The sequence below is a fragment of the Perognathus longimembris genome, chromosome 18 (genome assembly GCF_023159225.1).
Source record: "Perognathus longimembris pacificus isolate PPM17 chromosome 18, ASM2315922v1, whole genome shotgun sequence".
Classification (NCBI taxonomy): domain Eukaryota; kingdom Metazoa; phylum Chordata; class Mammalia; order Rodentia; family Heteromyidae; genus Perognathus; species Perognathus longimembris.
In genome coordinates this window covers 11,182,680-11,195,762 of record NC_063178.1, presented here as the reverse complement: position 1 = coordinate 11,195,762, position 13,083 = coordinate 11,182,680, and the positions used below count along the sequence as shown (strand labels likewise).

The following is a 13,083-nucleotide window of genomic DNA, read 5'->3' as shown; positions in this document are numbered from 1 at the left end:
CCCACCCGCCAAGGGACCTCCCATGTGCTCCGGCTCCACCTAATGTAGATCTGACCAACTACAGACCAGAAATCTCCAGAAAAATGCTAAGTCTGAACATATACAGACTTTTTTCCTTATGATTATCCCTCATAATTTAACACAGGTACATTGTGTTAAGTATTTTATGTCATCTAAAGATGGTTTGAAGTATACAGGATATGTGCAGGCTATATGCAAATACACTGTGCCATTGTATATAATGGGCGGGACCATGTAAGGAATTGGTTTCAGGACTAACACAACCCCTTCCCCGCCAAGATGACTGCATAGAAACCACCAGTGAGATAATGCTGGGCAAAAAAACATTACCTTAATTGTGATAGCAGTATATTAAAATATTTATAGATGATAGCTGCTATTTCCCTTAAAATACTGTACCAAAAAGCCAGTGGACAAACAAGAGGCAAAATTCTAGGAATTGTTGAACATAGGTGGCGTTGGCTACAAAGCTATGGATGCCTTTTAGTTTTACTTGTTTGGAAATTTCCTTGGTAAAGTGATTTTAGTCTGGAGCAGGTGGCTCATACCTATAATCTTAGTTGCCCAGGAGACTGAGGATGGAGGTTCAAAACTAGCCAAGGCAGACCATTCCAAGAGACTTATTTCCAATGAACCAGAAAAATAGATGCTTGAACTCGGGTCTGGTTGCTGTCACTGAACTCTTTTGCTCAAGGCTAGCACTCTTAACACCTGAGTCACAGTACCACTTCCGGATTTTTGAGTGGTTTAATGGAGATAAGAGTCGCATGGGGACTTTTCTGCCCAGGCTGGCTTCGAACTGCTATCCTCAGATCTTAGCCTCCTGAGTAGCTAGGATTACTACAGGCATGAACCACCACAGTGCCCAGCCTATGAAATTGTTTTTGATTGGTAATGGGCCACGTAGAGAGAAACTGATTGTATGTTGACTAGATTAGTGACTTATTGTACTATAAGCCAAAGGGGCCCAAAGTACAAGTTGGGGGGCTTTCGTGGTCCTCCCACTGGCTGTATTCTCAGTGCCTCCACTTTTTCTTCCTCTTTCTGGAGTGCCCCCCACCCGCCGCAAGGCTTTCTGCTCCCCAGTGGGGTTCTTCTAGGACCATGTTTCTCTAGGACACCTCTGCCTTCCAAATCTGCTTCTGCCCCTCAGTAGTCATGGCCCTTCTCCATCTGCACACCAAGTTTCTGGAACATCAGGCTAAATCCACCCTCCCCTCTTGGGCTCAATAGTACCTAAAGGACTCTCATCACTGATGCTCAGGTCATGGTTGAAAGTCTCTCCATGGTCCCCTTAAGTGCTGGCCACATATTTGGGAGTCTCCTGATATTTACACACAGCACATGCCAGAAAAGTAGGAGTTGCAGTGGGGTGCTGCAGGTAAAAGCCCCCCGCCCCGTCCCCCCTAGTCAGGGATTTGTAGAGGCTCCAAGGCAATGGATTTGGAGCAGACAAATGGATGCTAGCCCGGCCCCTTGTGGAGCCTGCACCTGGCTGCTCCTCCTAGGTTAGTCTCAGACTCCATCAGGGTTTAGATATTCTTAGGCCCAGTGAAACATGACAGATTGGCTGTCATGGCAACGGAGTTATAAATTACATTTGGGCAATGAGTTTTCACTTCAGAAGGCATTCTAGGATTTCTCCAACACAGCCTCCCCGCCCCCCCCAGAATTTCCTAAAACGTAAAAGAAGAATATAACACCCTGTTCTGCTCCAAAGTGGCAGAAGCCTGCAAGGATATTATCCCTTGTGCCTTAAACCGCACATCAGGGCAAGGTTGAAAGACAGGGTAGGAAATCTGCAATGTCTCCTTCCTTGTCTCCTTCATGGCTTTCTGAGGGATTCAGAAGGGTCCTCAAAACCTGGAGCTCCAATGAGAAGCTTGCATGGCCTACGCCAATGATACCTGGTCACTACGCCAATGAAACCAGTGTCAAGACGGCTCTCCTGAGAGCCAGCCTCCTTCTAGGTATAAAACAGACTCATGGATGAATCTCACACCAAGCCTGGTGTTTCACTAACCCACGGGTTCCTGGTTCATGGCCAACATATGGAAGTTGGTGTGTGTGGGAATTGCTAAGTTTGAGTATCCTTACCCACATTTGCAGATACACAGAGCACAGAAGTTTTTATCCAAACACCGTGGACTTAGAGTACAATCAGTGATTTGTGAAGCACAGAACACAGTGCATCAAGTACCCAGAATATTCCACATGTGGGAATGAGTCACGGAGATAGACAGGTAACAACCCTACATGTTTCCTCCATAGAGGGGTTCCCCCCCCCCCGAGTTCAAGTGGGACTTGAACTCAGAGCCTCATGCTCTTGCTTAGCGTTTTTGCTCAAGGCTGATAGTGCCCTACCACTTGAGCCAGAGCTCCACTTCTGGCTTTTTGCTGATAAGTTGGAGGTAAGAGTCTCACAGACTTTCCTGCCTGGGCTAGCTTTGAATCTTGACCCTCAAATGTCTCAGCCTCCTGAGTATCTAGGACTATAGGCACGGGCCACCAGTACACAGATCACAGAGTTTATGACCCATAGAGGTGAACACATTTATGGCACATCTTAATATACATTATCACAAAGCATAACATCACTGGCCTTAATTCTTGCCTCTCAGGATACATACAAGAAGATGTGGTAAGAGCCAGGGGAAGCCAATTGAGGGGTTCAGGGAAGGACAGCTGTATAAAGGGGGCATCCATTGGCCTTGGAAAGGGGAGAGGACGTTCCCAGAGGAAGGGGCTGGCTACACACCCGGAAGTGACGTCAGGGATGTGGATGGTACGGTTGGAATTTCGGTATACTAACAAACCAGTGCAGCCCAAGCAACAGAGCTCAGGGAGGGCTACCCATCTCCCAGGTGACCTTCCGAGGATTCTCGCAAGACACGACGTAAGGCAAGTGTACCGTCGTGTGTTCCGCAGGCAGGAGACGATCACCCAGGGATGCCTTTCCCTTCCAGAAGATTCAGCTTACAGACGGTGGGGTCCACAAGGAGTGTGTGGAAAGTGATTGCAATTTGGTTTTGTCTACCCAGCTTTTTGCCTGTGCTCCAAGGCTTTCAAAGGGCCCAGATGTGCAGTTCCCTTGGCTGCCTTTGAGAAAAGAAATGATTTCTTCTTCCAATGCAGCAGGAAGGGTTGTCTTTCTTATCTCACTCACAAGGGAAAGAAGAAAGGGAAAGGAGATCCTAATTTTTTGTTTTAAGAGAACATTTGGCAAGTCTCAGAGCAAGAGGCTGCATTCCCAAGGCCAGAAGGCCCCGGGCTCCCTTTGTAGGCTGGAAATTAGCTTTTGGGGAAGTCTCTCTGCACATTCCAAACTCTGAGACACGCCGTCTAAGTCAGCATTTTCTGCCAGATCCCACCAAAGGGAAGAGGCTGGGTAGAAACGGCAGCTCACCCGGGGCAGACAGCAGGGAGTCGGCGTCCTGCGTGGTATCACATCCTGGGATAGCAGAGAGTCTGGGTTCCCACTGAAGGCGACTGGAGGACGGGGCGGGGGAGGGCGGGAGAGGATGTTGGGGAGAGGAGGAAGTGAGAAAGAGGGGAGCTGACAGGCTAGTTCCTGGAACAGAACAGGATGGCTAGGAGCCTGGGCCTTGTAAGTCTGCTTTGTGATCTCGCCACCAAGGTCCCTATTTGTGGCAAAGAGAATAGGCACAATCACCTTTGGAAAGCTACCCAAGGGGATCCAAGAGCTGAGAAGGTGCTGGATGCATTCTAACCCATGTGGGGCCCCACTAGACGGTGGCTTGGGGTTTCAGCATGGGCAGCAGCTCTTGATTCGGTGGAGCAGGGTCTAGAAGAAGGCTCTGGAAGCCCACCAGAGCTGAGCTGACTTGGGAGCCTGCATTCCTAAGCACAGCCCCTCTGTAAGAACGGAAGAATCACCTAGAAAAGGACGTTGCTTTGTAAGGAGGCAGAAGCTGAGCAGTTGCTAGGAGCGAGGTGTGGGGTGGCAAGTCACGGGGTCAACGGTAAGGAGTCAACGGGGTGGTGTCACGGGTGTTGCTGTGATAGCCCACACAGCAGTGACAGGGTACAAATGCCATTCAGTTGTCCCTGGAAAATGGTTACAACTGTACAGTTATGACCTGGGCCTGTTACTGCAATAAAAAATATTGGCTGCAGTTTTGCAAGATGCAGAGTGTTTTGGAGGTGGAGGTTGAAGTATACACTTACAAATAGTTAAAGGACAGCCAGGCACGGTGGCTCGTGCCTAGTTAACCTTGGTTCCTTAAGAGGCTGAGATCTGAGGAGCAAAGGTTCAAAGCCAGCTGGGGCCAATTAACCAGCAAAAAGCAAGAAGTGGTAGAATGCTAGCTGTGAGCAGAATAAAGCTGAATGAGAGCACAGGGCTCTGAATTCAAATCCCACTGCTAGTACAAAACAGTGTTGCATGCACCGTGAAAAAAATCATTAAAAAAAAAAAGGCCTAATCTGTGAATGCTTCTAGATTGAAGTTCAGTGGGAGGGCTCTGGGCCACAGGGCCACCCTCTCAGGAGACAGCCCAGGCAGCCTTGGGGATGGGAACCCAGCACAGAGGGTGGATAAAGTTTACAAGTCAAAAGGTCACCTCCTCTCAGACGACATGGAATTTGATGTTCATTAGCTCTGAGCTTTTAAAAGCTCAGCCTGACCTCCCTGCTCACTCCAGTGCCTCTTTAATTCGTTTTAAATTGAATGCCCAGACTGCTTGCAAGGGGGATTAGAGAAGGAGAGGAGATGGCAGTGTTCTGGAATGGGGGTTTACAGGCTTATTTGGGGGTGACTACAACCACTACACCCCAGGCAAGTCACAGGCGGTTGCCCAGGTTTTTCCTGAGCAGACAGCACGTGTGTGCTGTCCAGGGTCGGGAGAGCAGGGTCACCAGCCTCAGGGAAACTGCTCCATCCAGCTCCATCCCTGAGTACTGCAGACAAGCATCTTCTACTTGTGACACACACCTGTCATCCCAGCTACTCAGGAGGCTGAGATCTGAGGATCACCGTTCAAAGCCAGCCTGGGACGGGGAAGTCCCTGAGACTCTAGTCTCTCACCACCAAAAAGCCAGACATGGAGCTGTGGCTCCAGTGGTACAGCGCTAGCTTTGACCCTAAAACCAATGCAGGGACAGCACCCTAGACCCTGAGTTCCAGCTGCAGGCCCAGCATGCGCAAGTGCACACACACAGAGGGCAATCGCAGAAACCAGTATGTGGGACGAATGTCAGAATTAGTAAGAGAATATGTCCAAAACTCCGAGCATGGTGCTTGGTTCAGGAAATGTCAACAGTCATAGCAAATGCATCTCTCATGCCAGGATGGGGAGCCTTCTGACCTAGGTAGATAACCGCCTCTCCCATAGCGCAAGCTAGCTCTGCGCATTTGCATTTGATAGCTCCAAGCCAGGGCATTTTGTCTTAGCAACTGCTCCTTTCTCAGCTGACTGGACACACTGTAGGAACTTTCTTGGCCTCCCAGACACAAATTGTGACTTGATTCTGCTTAGAACCAGACTCCAATCACTGCCTGTCCCCAGTCACATCCCCGGTCGAATGTGTGCACACAGTACGCACAGATGGAGCGGCGGGCACCACCATGGAGGGAGAGAAGGGCATGCTGGGAGCTGAGACCTCTTTAAAGACCACAGCTCTCAAAGAGCCCCCATTTCTACCGGCACAGGGAAGCTGTGTGGCTATATCAGCTGGGTGAACATTAAGCATTATGGAAACTCAGCTTCTGTTACACCCTGAAGTCCTGCCCCCTCTCCAGGAACAGCCATTATAACATGAAGGACCCTTCCAGAGCTAAGAAATACCATTATTTGGACATTTTGGGGGCAAGTCCTGAGGCTTGAACTCAGGGCCTGGGCATTGTTTCTGAGCTTTTTTTCCTTTTTGCTCAAGGCTAGCGCTACACCACTTAAGATTTCTGGTGGTGAATGGGAAATAAGGCTGTCCAGGCTGGCTTCAAATGGTAATCCTCAGATCTCAGCCTCCTGGATTACAGGTGTGAGACACCAGCACCTAGCTCGCTTTCCATCTTTTTAATTGCTCTCAGTTTTTCACAAGGTCAGTGCTGAAGTTTATTTAGCTGTTTTCCTATTCATAAGCATTGAGTTTGTGTCTCTTTTTCAGTCTGCAATAATCATCCTTGTCTATCCCCTTTATGAACATCTGGGTGTATTTTTCTACATTGATAATAAGAGGAAAATGCAAGTTTTTATAGGTTAAATCCATAATGAAACATAAAATTTCATGGCTTTGTTTCCTGACTAGGAATAAGAAAAAGATTGGAAAGGATGTTTAAGAAAAAAAAATGGATAGGGAGCTTGGTCAGAGAAGCATGTACTTGAATTAATATTTAGAGCATAGCTTTGTAACTAACCATCAAATACTAGTCTGTAGTCTTCGGTCTACTCCAAGTATGTGTGGGATTGTGTAGGTTCCATACTATGTTTTAAGATCTTTATAGAATCCTTCTGTACTGAAAAAAAATCTGGCCAAGAAATGTTTGAAAATTGTATCACGTTAGATTATATAACTAATAAAAGCCATATGGTATTGGCATTGCAATCCTTTGCTAAAAGAGGGCAGATGAGGCTCAATGAAGCCCTGAATCCTATAGTAAGAATGCTGCAGAAGGCAGAGCAAGAGGGTGGGAAAGGACTAGTATTAATAAACTACAGAGGAATAATTGATCTCCTATTTGGAAGAGTTTTATATATGTGCTCCTTTCATACTATACACCCACATAGGTTGTAGGAAAATTAAAGAAATCAATACTGAAAAAAAGATCAAACCCTCAATCAGTGCAGTAATTTTAAAAACAATTGGGTAACATAAGCAAAATTGTAAGAAATGTTCTTTTAATCTAGTAGTTTCATTTTTTTTTCAAGAATCAAAGAAATAGGTACTAAAGAAATAATCTGGATAAAGAGAACTATGCATTAACTTCTTTAGCATTACTTAAAATAGTACGAAATTTGGAAACAAGACAGGTGCTGGTGGCTCACGCCTGTAATCTTAGCTACCCAGAAGCCTGAGATCTGAGGATTGTGGTTCAAAGCCAGTGCAGACAGGGAAGTTTGTGAGACAATTATCTCCAGTTTAACCACCAGGAAACTGGAAGTGGTGCTGGGGCTCAAAGTGGTAGAGCTCTAACTTTGAAGGGAAAATCTCAGAGACAGAACCCAAGCCCTGAGTTCAAGCCCAATGACTGATTAAAAAAAAACACCTTAGACTATGGGCCACAAAGGCCGCCACTGACAATATAGAAATGCACAAGTGTAGCTGTGCTAATAAAACTTTATGCACAAGAAGAGGTGGTGGGCTGGACTTGGCCACAAGCCATAGTTTGCTAATGATTCCTCTAGGCTTTCTCTCTTTTTTCTCCTTCCTTTCTCTTTTTTTGGTCTCAAGAACAGAAGTGAGATGTTAAAAAGGCAAACTATTTGTCTCTGTTGTTGGTTTTGGACTGTCTTTGCCTTGTTTTCTACATTCAGGAAGGTACACATGGTCTGCTCTTTCTTTCTAGGTGGTTACTTAAATTGAAAGCAGCTGGGAAGCAGGAGTTCTCCCGGGATTTGGTACATCGGCTGCCACCAAAGGAGGAATTTTTAAATGCACTGCTTTTGGTTTTGTGAGCTACAAAGCTTACTGCATATTGCAGAATAACTCAGGAAAAATTTTCTAGACCTTACAGAAATATCCAAATGTTTTGGTTTTTTTTTTTTTTTGCCAGAATGAATGAGTGAATTTAGAGAAACTGAAATGGTTTAGACAGGACAGAGGCTGAGACTAGATGGTAACAGACACACAGCTTGACTTTGAAACTTCTTCACAGCACGGGAACTTCCTGGGGAAACCAGAAGTCAGATAGGAAGTCTTTCTGTAGAGATACAGGTGAGGAATCCCCCATAGCTTTGTCTTATCATTGGAGACAGGTGACCAGGAAGGTCACGCGAAGATCACTCGGCCTCAGAATGAATAGCACCCTCTCCCTTTACCTAGGACCATAACTTGGGGGATCTGCAGGATGCTCCCTCCCCCAGCCTCCCCTGCGATACTCCATGGAGGTCAGGATGCAACTCAGTGGAGGGAAGCCTCTCCCTCTGCCCAAGGCTTCCCAGGCTTGCAAGTGGTTGGGTCTATGGCCACAGGGATTCCTACACAGTGTTGGTGTCTTAGAAAGAGCTCTGCTCAAGCTGCTCCACAGTGTTCACTTTCACTTATTAAAATATAGCTGTGTGTGTGTGTGTGTGTGTGAGTGTGTGTGTGTGACAGAGAGAGAGAGAGAGAGAGAGAGAGAGTTCACGTTCGCTCAAGGCCTGGGCACTGTACCTTAGCTTTTTCACTCAATGCTGGTGCTGTATCATTTGAGCCACAGCTCCACATCTGGCATTTTGGTGATGAATTGGACAGAAGAATCTCATTTACTTTCCTGCCTAGGCTAGCTTTGAACCACGATCCTAAAAAACTCAGCCTCTTGAGTAGCTGGGATTATGGTGCTTGGCTTAACGTGTACCTTTTGAGGACTACCTGTAGGTCCCCTGGGATCTGGTGTTTGGGCACACTATTGGATTCTGTCCAGGCAGCCATGTAAAACTCCAGTCTCTTGGCCTACTAGACTTTGCTAACCACCCTTTATCCTTTTCTTGGTTGAAGAACTTCCCATAACTTATGACAAGATGAGTGGACACAAAGTGCTTTTCTGAGTTTTTGGCTCCATCGATCCCTCAATAAGTCACACAGAACCTACCTACTCATAAAATAGAACTAATACCCCCACCTCCTCATCTTTTTGGTCCCATTTTGGCCAGAAGAGGGCAGTGTTGTGTATGTGGTCTTCCTGCAACAGTCCCATACCCAAGAGCCCAAGCTCTGTATTAAATGGCAGGTACTTTTTGGAACATGGGGTCAGATTTTTTAAAGTCATATGTCTAAACTGGCCAGAGGCCAACATGAGCTAGGCTTCATAGAGTTTGTGATCTGTCTCTGTGGAGGGCACTGAGCCCTATTCATCCTAGTATAGGTAGACCTGGGGGGGATATTTGTTATGCACCCTGGAGGCCAAAGTGGACCTGCTATGGCTATGCTACCCACTTCTAGGCAGAGCTGTGTGTGAGGGGCAGCACTGCGGGTGGAAGGGAGAGCATGGCAGAGACAGTGAGATGGTAAAAGCACAACCTGAAGCCACTTGGCTTTGTGTATAAACTCTATGAAGCAGGCCCTCCGGACATATAGGGCAGGTCTAACCACAAAGGTCACAAGTTTCAAGAGACTTCTTTTGTGACAGTGGCTGCCCAGAGGTACCTCTGCTGTCTACTAGGGTAGGGGCAGAAGCAGTTGTCAGGTAAAGCTTATTAAATCCTCTATGATTAGCCCTTGGCACGATGGGAGAAAAGGGAGCTGGCTGGTCTGCAACCTGGAAGGAGTCCCTGAGCCTAGTGGAATGTACTGGAAGTGCTAGAGACAATGCTCCTAGGATTAGAGGTGCACCTGGGACAGGAGGCAGGTGAGGAAGCAGGACCAGGCCAAGGGAGGAACTGATCTGCAGAGACAACTCAGACAAGGCCCTGGCCTAGGCTATTGGACACTTTTGAGCCTTAGACTTTGATGTTCCAAGACTGGAATAGGGCTCACGCCTTTCCTATACTTGTGTTAACCAGCCATGGGGGTATGATCCAGGGACAGGTCCTGGAGAGACTCAGCTGAGCACTGCCAGCCAGAAACACACATACAAGCTGGGAAACCAAGTCCACCAGTGCCACAGGGAAATCTGACTGATGCAGCATGGAGTTCACTACCCCAGACTCAAGAAGGTTGCTCAAGGTTTACAGCCCTTGGAAGATGAAGTAGCAGGACCCACAAGCAAGTCAGATAGCTTCAGAATCTGTGCATTCTGTAGTGTAGGTGGTGGAGTTCCATGGATATAGTACTCCCTCAGTATCCACAGGGCACTGGTTCCAGGAAACCCTCAGATCTGCAGATGCTTACAGCTCACAAGAATGGCATCATTTTTGTGAGTAATCATCTCTACATCGCTTGTAATATCCAATGCAACGTGCATGCTGTGTAAGTTGGTATCCTACCATGTTGTTTAGGCAATAGTGACAAGATAAAGCCATTGTGCATGGTTCAGTACAGACCCACAGGCATCAGAGGCCTAACTACAAACCACACAAACAAGATGCAGGGTGAATAATACTTAAGCAATGAGCGCTAGAGAAAGATCTGAGAGGGAGAGGGGGCTTTGCTGTGCCTAAACCTCATTCATAGGGATGCAGGGTAGACCTCAGCACACAGCAAATTCAAGTTTCATTTTTCAGAACGTATTAATTTGTTTTGTTGTTTTCTTTTGTAGCAGGGTCTACATAACCCAGGCTGGCTTCAAACTCCTGATCCTCTAGCTGGTGTTACCAGTGTTTGCCATCTTGCTCCACTCTAATTTCTTGGAATTTATGACAATATTTTTGATCCATGGCTGGTTGAACCCACAGATGCAACCTGTGTAGATCAAACCCATGGCTTCCCCTTTACTAAGAAAGGGTTCTGTTGCTTGATCTATGCCCCCAACTCTCTTGTCTGTGTTTTGCTTTTGAGATACAGTTTCCTTAACGTTGCCCAGGCTGACCCTAAGCTCTCAGCCCTCTTGCCTCTGCTTCCTGGGTAGCTGAGATTACAGATGTGTGTCACTCACTATGCCTGGCTGGGAGCATAGCTCTTGATAATGCAGGGGGCAGGTAGGAGATGAAAGAGGATGGACATGAAAAGACCCTTTCATGTAGATGCAATACTGGAATACAGCACAAAATCCAAAGAGTTCACGGTAAAAATAAGTCTCTGCCCTCCTGTCCACTCTGCTTCCAACATAGAGCCATTGTTACCATCGTAACCATAATCAGATGATATCCCTGTAAGACATCACATTATGTACACTCATCTGCACTGTGCCCCCTGTATTAACACCCACACTTGCTACTATGATGCCATTCATATCTCAGAGCTACCTTCTTCTCTTGTGTCCACAAGCCTTTTCACTGTATAATGAGGCACTCTAACTTCTTGAGCCAAACGTCTGTTGATGGGCATTTCTAGATGGCTTTCACTCCTTGTAAATCACAAGTGGTGCGGTGCTCCTCAGATTCTTTGTTATAGCCACAAAGACCGGAAAAAAACAACTTGAGAGGAGATTAGTTTTGACTCATGGTTTCCAAAGTTTCAGTCCATGGTCCTTTGGTTGTCTTTGCTTCTGGGCCAGTGAATAAAGACAGACGTGTCAGTGAGCTTCTTATGATGCATAAGAAGAGGGACACCGGAAGTGGCAGGGGCAAGAAGTAGCTCCTTAAGATCCCTTCCCCCACCCCCCCACTCCCCCAGTGACTACTTCCTCCAGCTAGGCCTCACCTTTGAACATATTCAAACCACAACAAGGTGCTATCGCATGCTTTTTGCTGAGGCCACAGGATAGTAGCAGATCCCCCAAATCTTGGCCCTGTGGATTTTTTGCAAGTTAAGAGATGCATCTGCTCATGCACTTCAGAGGCAGCAACCTGTCCTTTCCAGCTGTGTGTGACCCACCCCACGTGTGCACTTCCCTGAGCTGGCGCTTTGGTCCCTGGGAATGGGCAGGAGCTCCTCCTTTTCTTGACTTACAGGTGACAAGCATTTAGAATATCACAGGGAAGCAAACTCTCCGGAGGAAGCCAAGTACAGAGAGCAAAAGCGGGGGCCCTGTCCGTAGGTGAGGTTAGGCGGGGATTCCCAGGCTGCAGGGCGAGGAAGGTCACGGTCAAGGGCACCCCCGGGCCTGTCCCTGTCCCTGTCCTGCGAGGGGCGTGGCCGCACAGGTGACACTCGCTGCTTCTGCCCCCAGCTCATGTGCTCGTCGGTGCAGAAGGCCCTGTTCGAGGAGGAGGACCACGTGAAGAAGCTGCAGCAGAAGGTGGCCGCCCTGGAGAAGCGGAACCGGCAGCTCCGCGAGCGGGTGAAGAAGGTCAAGCGGTCCCTGCGGCAGGCGCGCAAGCACGGCCGCCACCTGGAGCTGCTGAACCAGAAGCTGGGCGGGAAGCTCCTGGCGGCCGGCGCGCAGCCGCACATCAACGCCCTGGGGCCCGAGCCCGCGCGCGCCCCCTTCCGGCGCGGGTAGCCGGCGCAGAGGACTCCAGGCCTGGGGTGGGGAAGGTGGGGTTAGCTTTGCGCGTGCGCTGTTTCAGCTCTTACAGAAGGTGTATCCAAGGATGCATTTGCTGGTCTCCAACCAGACAAAATGACAAGTCTCTCCCCCACTAGCCTTTCCCGGTCAAACCCCAAAGTGCCTGGAGTTCCACAGGCAGGAGGCCCCCCTCAACAGCTGTGCCCAAAGCCTGGCCTTAGCTTCTGAGAGTGTAGAGGGGGTGGAAGGTCTGCCAAGTGGGAAGAGATGATTCTAGAACCTAAGTGTAAAAGAAGTTCCAAAGAGCCGTTGTGGGTCAAGGCCTAAGTGCTGGAACCTTCTACTGCCCCCTGGGTCCCTCCTTTGGGGAGCATGAGGCCAACAGGTGAACTTGCAGGGCCCCCCACTGCAGTCAGTACTTTCCTTGGGACTTAACCAGCTCATCACTGGTGAGGGAGCTGAGCTGGGAGTGAGGCTGGCGGTGATTAAACAAGATGAATTACACCTGATTTCCACACCGGCTTCCCTAGGGCTGCAGGTTGCTTTAATCTAAAGAGCCATTGCGTCTCTGGGCCCGCCATGTTTCATCAAAATGCATTCCCCAGTGGAAATGTAGCTCTGCCACTGCTAGACTCTAACTTGGTGCTGGCTCAGTCATTGCTTCCCATGTTCCGAGCTCAAAGTCAGCGATTCCGATGCACTGTGAACTTCTGTTCTGCAAAGACACCTCCAGCAGGGAGGTCATCCTTAGGATGACCTTTCCTCATTCCCAGGCAGGCTCCCAAGGGCTTTTTCCAGGTTTTATGCACACCCCCCTATTTGTCTATACCTTGAAGGTAATACTTGGGCATTAGTGCCCCTGCCTTTAAATCAGTTATTTAGACAATCAAGCACCTCACTTCTGGAAAAAAAAAAAA

At 48.1% G+C, this 13,083-nt stretch overlaps 1 protein-coding gene across 1 annotated transcript in view; it reads left to right on the top strand.

The window, feature by feature from the left end:
* Positions 1-12,168, top strand: part of Ccdc3 (coiled-coil domain containing 3) — a 68,821-nt gene extending 56,653 nt beyond the window's left edge. Inside the window, exon 3 of the mRNA XM_048367756.1 lies at positions 11,888-12,168. Coding sequence (XP_048223713.1) covers positions 11,888-12,160 — 273 coding nt within the window. The 3' untranslated portion in view covers positions 12,161-12,168. The remainder of the gene's footprint in view (positions 1-11,887) is intronic.
* Positions 12,169-13,083: the final 915 nt, after the last annotated feature.